Source organism: Dipodomys spectabilis, unplaced genomic scaffold (genome assembly GCF_019054845.1).
Source record: "Dipodomys spectabilis isolate Male_0828 unplaced genomic scaffold, ASM1905484v1 ptg000085l, whole genome shotgun sequence".
NCBI lineage: Eukaryota > Metazoa > Chordata > Mammalia > Rodentia > Heteromyidae > Dipodomys > Dipodomys spectabilis.
Genome location: NW_024870762.1, coordinates 1,401,913 through 1,418,140, shown reverse-complemented (window position 1 = coordinate 1,418,140; position 16,228 = coordinate 1,401,913). Strand labels below are relative to the sequence as shown.

Below are 16,228 nucleotides of genomic sequence, written 5' to 3'. Positions count from 1 at the left end.
GGAGATAAACTTACCAGACAGGTCATTATTGCTTGCCTATTGTAGACTCTGGACTAATGAGTGGCGCCAGGTGTTGGTCTGTGAGTGACTGAAGGATTAGCTTTAGAGCTAACTCAGACCCAGGGTCAGTTTTGTAATTTTTGAGCTGTTCAAGGGTAAGATGGGAATGAGACTGGATGTCTTTGATCTCCACCCCTGATTTAGGAATACCTTAGAGGAAATGGGGGAGTATTCATTACTGTAGCCAGTTACAGGGTGGTTCCTGGTTACAGAAATGCTCATTTTTTAAATGCATTTTAGAAGCAAAGCAGTACAGTAATACCAAGAGATCCTGGGAAGATTAATAAAATACATTAAATGCTTATTCAAGTTAGTGTTCAGTGACTTCTCACTATTCACAGATGAAAGGACTTGGAAACTAATTTGGGAACATCTGAAGAAAGAATTTTAAACAACAAGGCCATAATGTGATTAGGATCTGAAATAGGACTAGAGTGATGGAAAAGAAGAGGCAGTGAAAGTTGGAATGATGTTAGGAAAATTATGAATATGAGAAGGAACTTTTATTCTTATGGGAATGAAGTTTTTGTTTACAGTGATATATTTGTTGTATATGATTCAGTGTAAACAGGAAGAATGTGCTAATCATTTGAGATAAATTGGCTCCTGTTCTATTTCCTGGATATATTTCGGTATTCCTAAGCCTACTGCTTCTTGAACTGTTGATCACAATAAAGCATTTGCTTATTCAAAATAATAACACACAAATGGGCAGTTAATTCAGGATTTGTTATTAATTTACCAGTTTAGTTGTCTGGCCATGTAATTCTTTGTCTGTGTTTCAGATATATTACTTTTTTTGAGTGATACAGATTTTTTTTTTTTTTTTTTTTTGGTTGGTTGTGGAGCTTGAACTCTGGGCTTGGGCACTGTCTTTGCACTCTTCAGCTCAAGGCCAGTGCTCTACTGCTTAAGCCAAAGTACCACTTCCGGTTTTCTAGTGGTTTATTGGAGATAAGAGCCTCATGGACTTAACTGTCCGGGCTGGCTTTGAACCACAATCCTTAGATCTCAGCCTCCTGAGTAGCCAGGATTACAGGCGTGAGCCACTGGTACCCGGCCAGAATTTTTTTTGTATTCATTCTTTTTTTTTTATTGTCAAGGTGATGTACAGAGGGGTTACAGTTACATAAGTAAGGTAGTGAGTACATTTCTTGAATTTGTTTTCCCCTCCCTCATTTTTCTCCCACTTTCCCTCCCCCGCCCAAGATGTAGCGATCATTTCCAACATATTGTCTTGTATCGCTGTTGCATTGGTTCCACCTTTGACCTTTGTCTCACCATTTTGTTGTTCCCCTTCCCTAATTCAGATAAATGTGATACAGAATTTTTAGCTCTTTCTTTCTTTCTTCCACTCTAGGTCCAGCAAGACTATGAATCTCTGTTCCAAATGCTTTGCTGGTAAGTGCAGAAAATGATTTTTTTAAAAAAGGACTTATTTTTCTTCTTTCTATTGTTTTTAACACTAAATTATTTGACCCTCTTTATATTTATGCATGGAATTCTATTTTCTTGGCATGTAAAAGCAGTTTGTCTTCAAGGTTCTTCATGTATTTTCCTAGGACTGTTGAAACAGTCTTCCCTGAGTGGAAGTTAAATTTCATGTGTATGTACTTGCACCAAATGCTTTCTTCAGTTTATTTTTGTTGGTATACAGAGGGATTATTAAAATGAGGCATTTCTAGTTGGGTGATACATATTCATCTCTTATCTGAGTTGAATGGTTAATGGTGAGTGTTGGCTTACCCATGAGAATACAACTGGAAGGATATATTCATGTTGGAATCAGGAATAGCATCAACCCCTTCTTATCACATCTCTCATTAAAATCACTCAGTAAGTCACTTAATCTCTTTGGGCCTTAGATTCATGACATGTAAAATGAATGGCTGATTGGTGCTTGATATTTGCCAAAGGTCTTTACCAGCCCCCCAGATGCTGATTGACCCCTTGAATTAAGACTGCTTTGTTAGGGGCTGGGAAGTTGGTTCAGTGGTAGAGTGTTTGCCTCACATGCATGAGGCCCTGGGTTTGATTCCTCAGCACCACATAAGCAGAAAAATAAAGCCAGAAGTGGCACTGTGGCTCCAATGGTAGGGTGCTAGCCTTGAGCTGAAAAGCTGAGGGACAGCGCCCAGGACCAGAGTTCAGTCCTACAACTGACCAAAAAGAAAAAGACTGCTTTGTGAAAGTGAAGCCTTCATTTTCAAAAAGCACTTTATTGTATGTACATATTTCATATAATAATCTAAATCTTTACTAACTAGGATATGTTTAATTTCCTTTTATTCATCTTGTCAAAGGCAGACAAAGTTATTAAAGTGATGAATTAAATTTTAATTCCTAATGTATTGGTATTGTAGAGATGATTTTAATTAGTAATATATTGGCATAGTAGAGAAAAAAAGTCTAACTTTAACTGAACTCAACTTTGATTTGTACAGAGGTGACTGGGTCTTTTTTTTTTTTTGTCGTTGGGGCTTGAACTTGGGGCCTGGGTGCTGTCCCTCAGCTCTTCAGCTCAAGGCTCAAGGCTCAAGGCGAGTGCTTGACTACTTGAGCCACAGCACCAGTTTTCTGAGTGGTTTATTGGAGATCAGAGTCTCTCTGACTTTCCTGCCCAGGCTGGCTTTGAACTGTGATCCTCAGATCTCAGCCTCCTGAGTAGCTAGGAGCCACACCCGGCAGGTGACTGGGTCTTTTAAAGGGAGAATAAGGGAATAGAGAGGGGACTGAAAAGAGTCAGAGGAGTGAAATAGTTACAAAAGGAAAAAAATTAGAAAGCGAGAAGCTACAGAGATAAGGCAATGATCAGAGTTAAGATATAGATCCTGGGATAAAGGGTTAAAATAGGACAAAATTCCCCTCTTTCTTAGTTACAATTTAAAGGAATGGCTTTCAGGTACTTGAGAAAGATACTTCCAAGTTGTGGGGAAGACATGTATGTTTTGAAGGGAACAGAGGATGAATTAGAAATTGTTAGGGCTTTCAACAAGTGTTATAAGAGAAGGGTTAGACCTAAGTGTTCTCTAGAACAAATATTAAGTTATTTTGACAGCCTTGAGTTTGAAGAGTAAGACATGTTGGAGTCATACTGTGGATTCAGTCTAGCTGTTAAAAAATAGGGTATTGCTTTTATTCTTTTTCTTTTCATGGATCAGAGGTTTTGAACTCAGGGCCTTGTGCTTGATTTGTTAGTTTGGCTGGTACTCTGCCAGGTGAGCCAGCTCTGCAAATTAATGCTGATTATTTCAGAGACTTTTCTGCCTGGTCTAGCTTCTAATCACAATCTCTGGATATCAGCCTCCTAAGTAGGATTACAGGCATCAGCTACTGGCACCCAGCTTAAAGTAAACCTTGATTCTTGTTTTTTTCTGTTTCCTTGTGAAAATTTCTGATACTGTTCCTGGTGGTAACCCCCTTGAACTTAATTTTTTGTCTACATTGAGGTGGTAAGTAAAAATATGTTATTTTCTGGCTACTATGTATAACTAATAAGTGTTCTTTACTGCTACAATTTTTTTTAAATCACTTAAAAGCCTCCATGCTTGGTTGATTCTAACAATGGGAAATAGACCTAACTGTATGTTAACAATCTAGACTATTTTTAAACATTTCTTGATTTACTCTTAGACTGAATATTCGGTACACAAAATATCCTTTTTTCTTCTCAAGGCTGGTGCTCTGCCACTTGAGCCACATTCCACTTCTAGTTTTTTGCTTGTTAACTGGAGATTAGAGTCTTTTGGATTTGTCTGTTAGGGCTGACTTCAAACCTCAGTCCTCAGATCTCAGCCTCCTGAGTAGATTGTATTACAGGCATGAGCCATCAGTGCCTGACTTGAGAAGGAAAAAAAAACTTTCATATACAACTTTGAATTTCTCCCTTCCTTCCTTCCTTCCTTCCTCCCTCTCTCTTTCTTTCTGTCTTTCTGCTTTTCAGCTCAAGGCCAGCCCAACTACTTGAACCACAGCACCACTTTTCATTTGGAATAAGAGTCTCACGGCCTTTTCTGCCTCTGCTGGTTTAGAATCCATATCCTCTCAGCCTCCTGAGTAGCTAAGATTACAGGCGTAAGATTACAGGCTTACAACTTTGCATTTGAGACGCATAAAAAACTTCTGATTTGGAGAAAAATAGGAACATAAGCAAGAAATGCCAAAAAGTGGGATACTTAGAAGTGAAAAAGTTAATATTTGTGAGAAGAGATGAAAAGCATGCACATTTATGGCTCTAAAAATATAATTAGGTCCTCAAGTGAAGGTAATAGCTTTGGTAGCTGAGGTTTCTGCAGCCCTTTTTCCAAGTTCTTTTGTACAGTATCATCTCATTTGATCCTTACATCAGTGATTTTCTATCTCCATTTTACAGATAAGGAAATGGCACAACAGACCATTGTCATGATCCCAAGCTTTTAAGTAATTTTTAAAGTCAAGAACTGAGATTTTAGGTGTTTAGATTTCCATCCTAACCTTCTCTATTATTTGATGTTAGTAGTAATGAAAGTGGTAGATTTAGATGGGATTGTAGTGAATTCAGATGAAGTACATTTAGATTGGATTGGGTACAAGGATCGGGCAGTATCACTGCTTTGGTTGTAGTGTAGGAGTATTTGCTTTTTCTGTCTGATTCAGTTGCTGTTTGTCTCTAGATCTCCAGGGAACATCAGAGAAACAGTATAGAAAGTGGAACAGATTAGCTAATTTGGGATGAGGTGTGCATGTGTGATGGGAGTATTTTTGTCTAACGAATATTCTATTTTGGTGGTGAGATTTTCATTTCTTAACATCTTTCTTGTTCTTGTTCATATAACTTTTAGCTCATTAACCTTGCTCTCTGCACTGCATAGTGAAGCACAATTTCTAGTTTAGTCTCCTGTGTTTTGCTTTTCAGATTAAAAAAAAATGCTTGAAAGTGTGATTTAATTGCAGGTCTGTGCATTGTCAGTGGGAAGGCAAAGATGAGCTTGATATTTAGTGAGTGCAACCCGTAGGTTTAATTTGTTAAGCCATCTTGTTGGCATTCCTATGCTTTCATACCTATGTGCATAATAGTGTTGAAAAAACTCTGTCCGTATTTAGCAATTGTGTTGAGTTATGGAAAAGTCTGTCCTCTGCTTTGTGTATTTGCTCATTTGGAAATCTTGTATAGTTTATAGAGACAGTAGTGATTTGTTCCCCAGCTTCCCTGTGGATTTTGTTCCATATTACAATCTAATTCCACTACCCTGTCCCATACTCCTGAGCTGTTAATTTGTACATTTTGATGCAGTTTGTTTCATCTTGTGTTTTTGTAATCCAAACTGAATGTAACGAGCTATGTGCTTTAGGGACCTGGCTTTGCCTTGCCAATTAGAACAAAGTGTTACTGAGAAAGAATATGTTTTAAATAAAACATGGCACCTTTGAATGGGACTGACATTCATTTGGGAATAAAAAGATGTAGTTTTAACTCTTTGACTCACAAAGATAGCCAATATTTTGGGGAGAGAAGAAGGCTAAGGGTTTACTTCCATAAATTGGTATTCTATATTTTAAAAGTCAAATATTTTTTTCCTCCTTTATGACCATTTGAGACATGCATTAGCAAAAATTCTCTAAATCCTGGTCTCCCCCCCCCCCCCCCCCCCTTTTCATGTGTGTGTTTGTGTTGGTACTAGGGCTTTGAACTAAGGGCTTGGGCACTATGCCTGAGCTGTTTTGCTTAAGGCCAGTGTGCTACCACTTGAACCACAGTTCCACTTTCAGCATTTTGGTGATTAATTGGTGATAAGAGTGTCATGGACTTTCCTGCCTTGGGCTGGCTTTGAACTGCAGTCCACAAACCTCAGCCTCCTAAGTAACTAGGATTACAAGTGTAAGCCACTAACATTTGGATATTCTGAGTGTTTTAACCAGTGTCTGCTGTGATTTTTGAACTGTGTCATTAAGGAAGGTAAGGATATTATGAAATCAGTATTTACACTTTTATTTTTCCAGTATAAAGCCATATTCCCAGTGTAATGGCTATACTTTCCCAAAGTATGATTGAAAAGTAGGAAAACTAATGTAATGTTTTGTGATTTTATATGGGTGCCATTTTGTTTGTAGGCTCTGATAACATTTTGAGCCATTGGTGGCTGAAAACTAAAAGCATATGTGTTTTGTTTGTTTTGTGCCAGTCCTGGGGCTTGAACCTAAGGCATGGGAGCTGTCCCTGTGCTTTTTTGCTCAAGGTTAGCACTATACCATAGCTACCCTTCTGTCTTTTTGATGGTTAATTGGAGATAAGAGTCTCATGGACTTTCCTGCCTGGGCTTGCTTTGAATCTGATCCTCAGATCTCAACCTCCTGAAAAGTAACTTGGATCTATATATAGGCAATTAACCACTGACACTGGCTAGCCCAGGTATTTTTGAATAAGCTGATAGTTTACCAATTACCTAGCCCAGGTATTATTGAATAGGCTGATAGTTTACCAATTTGCTACTCTAACAATAGTGGAATTTTGTTTTTAGCAGAGATACCCTAGAATTAAGTATTTAGTATAATGGATGTGTGGTGTCGCACATGTTTCTCTGTTTTCTGTAGCAGTTATTTTGACAACAACATAGATTGTGTCAAATGAGGGAAATTCAGGCTTGATGAGTTTTGGCATTTTAGTGTTACTAACCTGTATAATGAGAGAGAATAAGAATGCATTTTATGCAACAATAAAATTTAAAAGTACTTAAGAATGTACCTTTATTGAAAACAATATGCAAATCAGTAAATGTGGTATATTACATCAGAATGAAGGACAGAAACAAATGCTCATTTTAATGACACAGAAGGGACATTCAGTAATTCAGCATATAAAATTCAGCATTGCTTCATAATAAAAAATTTGAACGAATTAGGAACAGAAACAGAAAGTACCAACTCAACATATTTATTAAAAGCTATATATGACAGATGCACAGGTACTGGAGGAAGATGAAAGCATAAGCATTTTCTGTAATATTTGGAGCAAGACAAAAGATAATCCTTTTTTTTTTTTTTTTTTGGTGGGTCATGGAGCCTGGGTGCTGTCCCTGAGCTTCCTTTTTGCTCAAGGCTGGTGTTGTACCATTATGAGCCACAGCTCCACTTCTGTTATTCTGGTGGTTAATTGGAGATAAGAGTCTCACAGACTTTCTTGCTGGAGCTGGTTTCTAACATTGATCCTCAGATCTCAGCTTCCTGAGTAGCTAGGATTAGAGGCATGAACCACCAGTGCCTGGCTTGATAATCCATTTTTATCACTTTTATATAACATAATTTTGGAAGTCTTAGAACAGTTAGGAAAGGGATGGCAGTCCAAATAGGAATAAAAGTACTCTTGTTTTGTATAGGACATGATTTAATATTGAGAGTCAGAAAACAGAACTCATAAGTGAATTCAGTAAAGTTTCAGGATATGAATCAACATAAAACAATCTGGAATTTTTATGAATTGCTAGTGAACATATTGAAAAAGAAACCAAGGAAATAACCTCAGTTCATGGTAACTACGATACATTTCCTGAAGGAACTGAATCATCTCTACAATGAAAATCACAAAATGCTGATAAAAGGAATTGAGGACATAAAAGTTTGTGGATGGAAGAATCTGAATTGTCAACCTATCCCTACTATACACAGAAATCCACAGATTAAGTGCAGTCTCTTTGGGAATACAAGTGGCGTTCTTCACAGAAATAGAAAAGCAACCCTAAAATTAGTATGGAACCACAAAAGACTCTAAATAGCCAAAATAAGAAAAAAACAAAATTGTAAGCATTGCAACATCTGGCTTGAAAACATACTACAAAGCTGTAGTTTCAAAACAGTCTGGTAGGGGCTGGGAAGGTGGCTCAGTGGTAGAGCACTTGCCTTGCATGCTCGAGGCCCTGGGTTCGATTCCTCAGCACCACATAAGAAAAAGCCGGAAGTGGCGCTGTGGCTCAAGTGGTAGAGTGCTAGCATTGAGCTGAAGAGCTGAGGGACAGCACCCAGGCCCAGAGTTCAGGCCCCACGACCGGACCCCCCCCCCCTCCAAAAAAAAATCAAAACAGTCTGGTACTGGCACAAAAACAGACACATAGGTCAATGGAATCAATCTGAGACCCTAGTAATACATTTGCACGACAGCTGCTCTTTTCAAGTTTTATAAAAGCATACATTGGAGACTAAATAGTCTGTTCAATAAATAGTGCAGGGAACTGAATATGTAAAGAACAGAAGTGACTCCAGAATCTTACCATGTATAAAGTTCCCTGAAAATGGATCAGGGTTAAAACCTGACTATGAAACCACTAGAAGAAAATGTTGGAGAAACAAGTATAGGAAATTATTTTTTGAATAAGACTCCAAAAGCATAAACAGTGAAAGCGAAAACAGACAAATAAGACTCTAAGAAGCATTTGCAGAGCAGAGCAAAGAATTGAGTGAAGAGCCAACTGTAGTTTGGAGGATTATATTTATAGGCTGTCCTTCCAATAGGGAATTAATACCTGAATTTGTAAAGAAATTCAACTTAATAGCAGCTCTTATTCCCCAAATTCAGCTAAGAATAGGTATTCTGAACAGACATTTTTAAAAAAGAGGATATGCAAATAGTCAATAAATATATAAAAATGCTCAACATCACTAATCATCAGAATGCAAATCAAAACCGGAATGAATATTATAAAAGACAAAAATGCTGGTGAAGACAAGAAGGGAATTTATACTCTATTGATGATGAGATGTAAATTATTATTAGTTATTATGGAAAATAGGATAGAGATTCCTCAAAAAACTACAAATAGAATTACCATATGGTTGATATCCTGCATATATATTTAAAGGAAATGAACTCAGTATGTCAAAGAGATCCCTGCACTGTCATGTTTACTGTGGTGTTATCTAGAGTAGTGAAGCCAAAGAAGGTGTCTACCATAATAAGTAGATAAAGAAAACATGGTGCCTATGTACAGTGGAGTCACATCCTGTCATTTGGCAACATGACTGGAATTGCAGGATTTTATAGTAAATGAAATAAGCTAGGTAGACAAGACAAATACCACACATTCTCACTCAAATGTGAAAGGTTAAAAAAAGTAAATTTTATAGAAGAACAGAGCAGAATAGAATGGGAAAGGTGGAATGGGAGATAAAGCTAGCTTGGAAAATGGTTATCAAAGTACCGGTAGGAGAAATAGGCTGTGTATTCTCTGGCACATTGGTCTAATTGCACTTCACAACAATGTATTACATACTTATAGATAACTACATGAGTTTGAAGATTTCCAGTCTAAATAAATGAATTTTAAGAGACTTGAAATGCTAATTATATAGATTTAGATATAGTATACAACTGTTATACAGTGCCCAATAAAGGTATATAATTAAAAACGGTCGTGGGGCTTGAACTCTGGGCCTGGGCGCTGTCCCTCAGCTCTTCAGCTCAAGGTGAGCGCTCTACCACTTGAGCTACAGCGCCACTTCCGGTTTTGTGGTGGTTTATTGGAGATAGGAGTCTCACGGTCTCTCCTGCCTGGGCTGGCTTTGAACCGCGATCCTCAGATCTCAGCCTCCTGAGTAGCTAGGATTACAGGCGTGAGCCACCAGTGCCCGGCTAAATGGATTTCTTGTAGGAAGTATGTATTAGGGCCCCCTGCCCCTGGTTTGAATTCAGGGTGTTGAACTTGCTGGGCAGGTACAACTTGAGACACATCTCCAGCACTACTTTTTGATAATTATTTTGGAGATGAACTTTTCTGAACAAACTGGCCTCAAATTATGATCCTCCAGATCTCAACTTCCTGAGAAGTACTCATGTACACTATGAATAAGTAGGATTACAGGTGTTTGAGCCACCAGCACCTGATTCTGGCTCTTTTTAATCTTAACAGCCTCTATCTTTTGATTGACTTATTTAGATTCTTTATACTCAAATGTGATGATTGATAAGATTAGGCTTAAATATGTCATTTGATACTTGTTTTCCTATTTGTCCCATCTTTTCTTCCTCTTTTAGGTTAATTGAACTTTTTTTTAAATGGCTCCAGTTTATCTCTTTTGTTGAGTTCTTTTTATTAGTGCTTACTTTAGGATGTGTTATCTACATCTGTCTCACAGTCTGTCTTCAAGTGATATTACTTTACTTACTATATAAAAACTTTGTAATAGTATAACTTTACATACTTTTCCCTCCTGACCTTTTTGTACTACTGTCATGCATTTTGCTTTGCATATACTATAAAACTTCTACATTGTGTTTTTTCATAGTTCTTGGTTTAAAGACATTTAAGAAAAAAATCTTTTCATTTACTGATATAATAACTGTTTCTATTGCTTTTGACATTCCTTCTTATATATTTAGAGCTGTATCTGATTCCATTTTTATTCTTCTTAAAAGACAGGATAGGGATACTAGTGATAAAGTTTTTGGTTTTGTAGCTTTGAAAAAGTGTTTCTTTGAGGATATTTTCAATAATACAGAACTTGTAAGTTTGCTTTCCCCTTTTATTACTTTAAAGATGTTATTCTACTGTCTTGTTTGAATTGTTTGTAATGAGGCATCTGTTGTTCCTATTTTTGATCTTTCACATTTAACCTTTTTCCTCCCCTTACTTGTAAGATTTTTCTCTTTGTACATGGTCTTGAGGACCTTGATTATGATGTGCCCTGGTGTAATTTTCTACATGTTTCTTTTTTATGTATACTAGGGTTTGAACTCAGGGTCTTCCAGACTTGGCACTAAGCAAGTGTCTACCATGTGAGCCATGCCCCCAGCTCATTTTTTTTTTTTTACTTTTAATTTTGAATAAGGTCTCAACACTTTATGCCTTCAGACCTGATCCTCCTGATCTTTGTCTTTGGTATAGCTGGGATTATAAGCATGAATTAGCACTATGAATCATTTTTGGTGTGATATTATATATTGTGTTTTATCTTGTTGAATTTTGGATATTTTTGTATTTCTATATTTTATTCTGTGGTAATATTACTTGAAAATAGTTTTGACTTTTATGGTCTTAGGATTTGTTAGGTGTAATTCTTTGTCTTTCACCATCCATCGTGTTTACTTGTAGATTTATAGACACAATCTAATTACTACAAATGAGGGAAAACATGCAATCTATGTTTCTTTGGGGCTGACTTACTTCACTTAATATAACTTTAATATAACTTTTTCCATTTCCTTATGAATGGTGAAAAATCATTCTTTCTGATGGAAACATAGAGTTCCACTGTGTATATATACCACATTTTCCTGATCCATTCGGCCTCTAAGGGGCATCTAGGTTGATTCTATATTTTGGCTATGGAAAACAATGCTGCAAAAAGAATACTTGGACATGATGAATTAAACAGGACTCTAAACATTCACATGAGACCAGAGGAGGATATTCTTAGGAGTGGATCACAGAGGCTCAATAGCTGTGTGCATATGATCATATAAAATAATATTTATTTAAATGCACTCCAAGAAATGGAAATAAGAGTCTCTTTCTCTTTCTTTTTCCTTCTCTTTTTCCTTTTCTTGTTGGTCGTGGAGCTTGAACTGGGCCTGAGCACTGTCCCTGAGCTCTTCAGCTCAAGGCAAGCACTGTATCACTTGATTCATAGCATCACTTCTGGTGTTCTGGTGGTTATTTAAAGATAAAGAGTCTCACAGACTTTCCTGCTCAGGCTTTTGAACCATAATCCTCAAAACTCAGCCTCCTGAGTAGCTAAGATTACAGGCATGAGCCACCAGTGTCCAGCCAAGAGTTTTTTTGTTGTTGTTGTTGTTTGTTCTTTGCTTTTTTCCCCTCTTTGTCACTTTTTTTTCCTGCCTTTTGTCTGGTATGTAAATTTGTCTGTTTGGAGGAGGGTAAGGGGAGCACAGAAATGGTGGGACAAAGGGTGAACAAATGTAGCAGTGATATTCACTTGACACTATGTTGAAAATAAACCATAGAACTAGTCAGGGAGAGGGAGCCTGGAGGAAAAAACAGGGACAAGGGAAGAGGTAACACTGTTAAAAAGAAATGTATTCATTACCTGACTTATGTAAGTGTAACCCCTCTGTACATCACCTTTACAATAAAAATAAATTAAAAAATAAAGATTTCTTAGGCAACACTTGAGTAGTTCTCATTCTGGGGCTAATTATTCAGCCATTAAGGCAAAACTGCAAGGCTCTCCAGTGTACTAAACTTAGTGTCCCATGCATTATGAGGTTTTCTTGTATCTTGTGGAGACAGGTACATTTCTGGCCCAGGTGAGCACATAGCATTATGTCACCCCTCCCCTGTTCCTTCCCTTCCCTTTCCCTTTCTCCTCTCTCCTCTTTCTCTTCTCTTTCCTCTCCTCTCCTCTCCTCTCCTGTCATTCATGGGGCTTGAACTCTGGGCCTACACACTGTCTCTGAGCTCTTCTGCTCAAGGCTGGCCCTCTACCATTTTGAGCCACACCACCACTTCCTTTATTTACTTATTTGTTTTTTATTTTGAGTAGCTAAATGGAGATAAGAGTTTCACTGGGACTTAGAACTAACTCCAGACTGGTTTTGAACCACAGTCCTCATATCTCAGCCTCCTGAGTAGCTAGGATTATAGGTATGAGCCAGTAGTGTCTGACTGGCCTTGTTCCTTTAAAGTAGTGGTAAGCCACCTCACACATGAGTTGATCATGTGTGATCAGCTAAATACTAAACGACTGTGTGTTAAGAATTTTGGTTTCTCTCTTCTCCAGGACTTTGTTCTGCAAATTCTAGCTGCTTTGGTCTTTCTGGAGCTGCTTCCTGGTTTTATCTGTACTTTGAAAGTTTTTCCATTAAATTGGTATGACTTTGAACTTCCAGATCCAAAATCAAGTTGAGACTAAATAGAGGCAAATTCACAGGCTTCTAATTTATACTTAAAACTTTATATTTTCTTGAGAGGACACTTAAATGTGAACCTCTGAAACTTGAAAATGAATGTCATATGAAAATAAATTACATTTGTCCAAAAGTAATTTTCTTAAATATCTATCATGTTTATTGCCTTGCATTAAACACTGTGAGAAAAAGTAAATATGTAGTCCCTACTCAAAAAACCTGTAAGTCTACTTGGGGAAATAGGCATTAACATGGTAGTAGCAATACAGGGGAGCCTTGAAATTAGCAGGAAATATATAGCATCTTATTTTTCTTAGGTTAAAATGGGCTAAATAATACCCTGCCTTTCTCAGTTGTTAAGAGAATTAATTGGGGCTGGGAAGGTGGCTCAGAGGTAGAGTGCTTGCCTTGCATTCATGAGGCCCTAGGTTTGATTCCTCAGCACCACATAAGCAGAAAAAAAAAGCTGGAAGTGGCGCTGTGGCTCAAGTGGTAGAACGCTAGCCTTGAGCTGAAGAGCTGAGGGACAGCGCCCAGGCCTAGAGTTCAGGCCCCACGACCAGCCTCCCCCCCCCCCCCCCAAAAAAAAAAAAAAAAAAAGGAGAGAGAATTAATTAAGATTCTGTGTTAAATAAAAATCACAAAGCCATATGAAACTGGTTTTGCTTAGACTCACTAACCAGCCAAACAACTCTTAACCTGCACAGCTCTCCTAATAACACAGGGAATTCGAACTCAATAGCAAAATCACTTAATGTATGCCATGAATTTTGAAACCCCAAATGTCAAATCAGAAACTCAAGTTTCTGTTGGAAATACACTTTGACACAGTACGCTGGAGTTACAAATCATCATCTCAGACCTAATAGACCTTCCCATGTTTATGCTTTCCCTATTTAGAAGTTTACAAAATGTTCTATATTTACTTACTCATTTGGTATAGAAACTTATCAAAGTTTTTTACGGATTTCTAGCTTAAATGAAAGCCATTTGTACTAAGATTCCTTACCTTCATTCTTAAAAACTAAGGCCATAGTTGATTTCTAGTTCTTAGGCTTCTGTCCTGCCTCACTGATAATTTTGAAAGCTTCATTTTACATAAGAATGAATGTTATTTGATGTTGGTATAATTTGTGGAGGGGAAGGGCAAAAACAAACCATTTAAATAGAGATACAGGTGGACGCATTGCAACAATGAGATAGATGTACAAGTCTTTAAGTTGAAAAACGAACTTTACAACTTTGTGGGGGAGGCGGCGGGGAGGCACTATGGGAAGGGATGGGAAGGGGAAACAAAGGAGGCAACAATGCTTGATAAGAAATGTACTCATTACCTTGCCCATGTAATTGTAACCCCTCTGTACAGTATTTTCACAATAAAAAATTAGAAAAGAATGAATGTTAAATTTTGCTGTATATATTGATTATTGTATGTGTTTCATTTAGTTTGTTAGTATAGGAATTAGTTATACTGCTGGTAGTTGTTTTTTTGGGAGGGTATTAGTTGTGGGGCTTGAACTAAGGGCTTAGGTGCTGTCCTTGAGCTCTTTTGCTCAAGGCTAGTGCTCTACCACTTGAGCCACAGCACCACTTCCCGTTTTTGAGTAGTTAATTGGAGATGAGTCTCGCAAAGATTTTTCTGCCTGGACTGTTTTTGAACCGTGATCCTCAAATGTCAGCCTCTGGAGTAGCTAGGATTATAAGCATGAGCCACTGGTGCCTGGCAATACTGATTGTTTTTAATATTTTAATACCATGTATTGTGTTTCATTAGTACTTTAATGTATTGTTGGATATACCTTGATAAAATTTTGCTTAGAATTTTTGGATTTGTATTTATCATAGATATTAGTGTATAGTTATAGTCTTTATCTGGATTTATTATCATTTATTTTGACCTCATGAAATGGGTTAAACATTTTTTCTCTGTAGCTTTTGTAAGAGTTTTTTAGATTTGGTAATATTTCTTCCTTAAAATGTTTAATTCACTAGTAAAGTTACCTCATTTGTCTTTTTTTCATTGTAAGAGGGTTTTTAAACTACAAATGCAATTATTTTAATTATTTGTCTTAATAAACAAGTTTGTTTTTCAGTGAATTTGTTTGTTTCATGAAACTTGTATGGCATGAAGTTGCTCATAATACTCCATATGCTCTTAATATCTATAAAAGTATCTCTCTCTCTACTAGTGTTGGTAATTTGTATCTTTTCCTTTATCAGTTTATTGATCATCTAAAAAAAAAAACAGCTTTTGGTCCCATCAGTCTTTTCCGTGTTATCTATTTCATGGATTTTCACTTTGATCTTTATTTTTATCTACTTACTTGAGTTCTCCATTTTCTAATTTCCTATGGTGGAAGCTTAGTTTATTGAAAATTTGCTATGTAATTTTCCAATAAAGAACTTCAATACTATGAATTTCCACTTCTAAATATTGCTTTAAGGCTAACCTACAAATTTGATGTTTTAGAACTCTGCCATCTGTGTCAGTTCTGGGTTGATTGCCATTGATTGCCTGATGAAGGGCCATCTTTTTCTACTTGTTTGGGTATTTGATTATCTTTGGACCAGATATTGTGAATTTTGTCATCTTAGGTACTGGATATTACCCTACAAATTTTGAGCATTATTCTAGGATGCAAGTATATAGTGGCTCCCCAGTGTCCCAGGGAATAGGTCCTAAGACCCCCAGTGAATGTCTGAAAAAAAAAAGTATATTAGATTTTTCCTGTACATACATACCTATAATAAGGTTTAATTTACAAATTAGGCACAGTAAGACTAATAATAGAACAGATATATATTATGATTAAAATTATATGAACATGAAATTATTTCTAGAATTTTCGATTTAAAACTAGGATAGTTGCTCACCATTGGGTACTTAAAACTGTGTAAAGTAAAATTGCTGACAAGAGAAGACTACATACTATGTTTGGAAACAGTTTAATCTTTGGGACTTTATGATAATGGTCAAACTTGGTCAAAGTTAATTTATTGGTTAACTTACCTTACTTCTGATGTAGTACCTACCTTCTTGAGTATTTACCCTGAATCACAAGGATTCCTGGCCTGGAAACTGCTCAAGGCAGTAAGCAGAGTCTGTTGTAGGGCTGGTCTCCTTTGTCTTGGGATCACTGTCCTTTATTTGATAGATGTCCTGACTCTTGAAAACCCTCATGTCATAAAAGATGCTCTCTTGGTTATTTGGTTGTTTCAAATAGGAGGTGGTCTAGTCCCTGTTAATCCTTTTTGCATAGATGGAGAGAGGTTCTTTGTGTTTGTGTCTTTAAGGACCTTTTGGCTTCTCATGTCAAATCATCTAGGATTTCCCTG

The 16,228-nt window shown here is 37.0% G+C and overlaps 1 protein-coding gene across 2 annotated transcripts in view; it reads left to right on the top strand.

Moving 5' to 3' along the window:
* Zfand3 (zinc finger AN1-type containing 3) overlaps positions 1-16,228 on the top strand; it is a 196,221-nt gene that overhangs the window by 46,102 nt on the left and 133,891 nt on the right. For both annotated transcript variants that reach the window (XM_042684277.1, XM_042684276.1), the window contains exon 2: positions 1,421-1,461. In XM_042684277.1, coding sequence (XP_042540211.1) covers positions 1,421-1,461 — 41 coding nt within the window. The remainder of the gene's footprint in view (positions 1-1,420; positions 1,462-16,228) is intronic.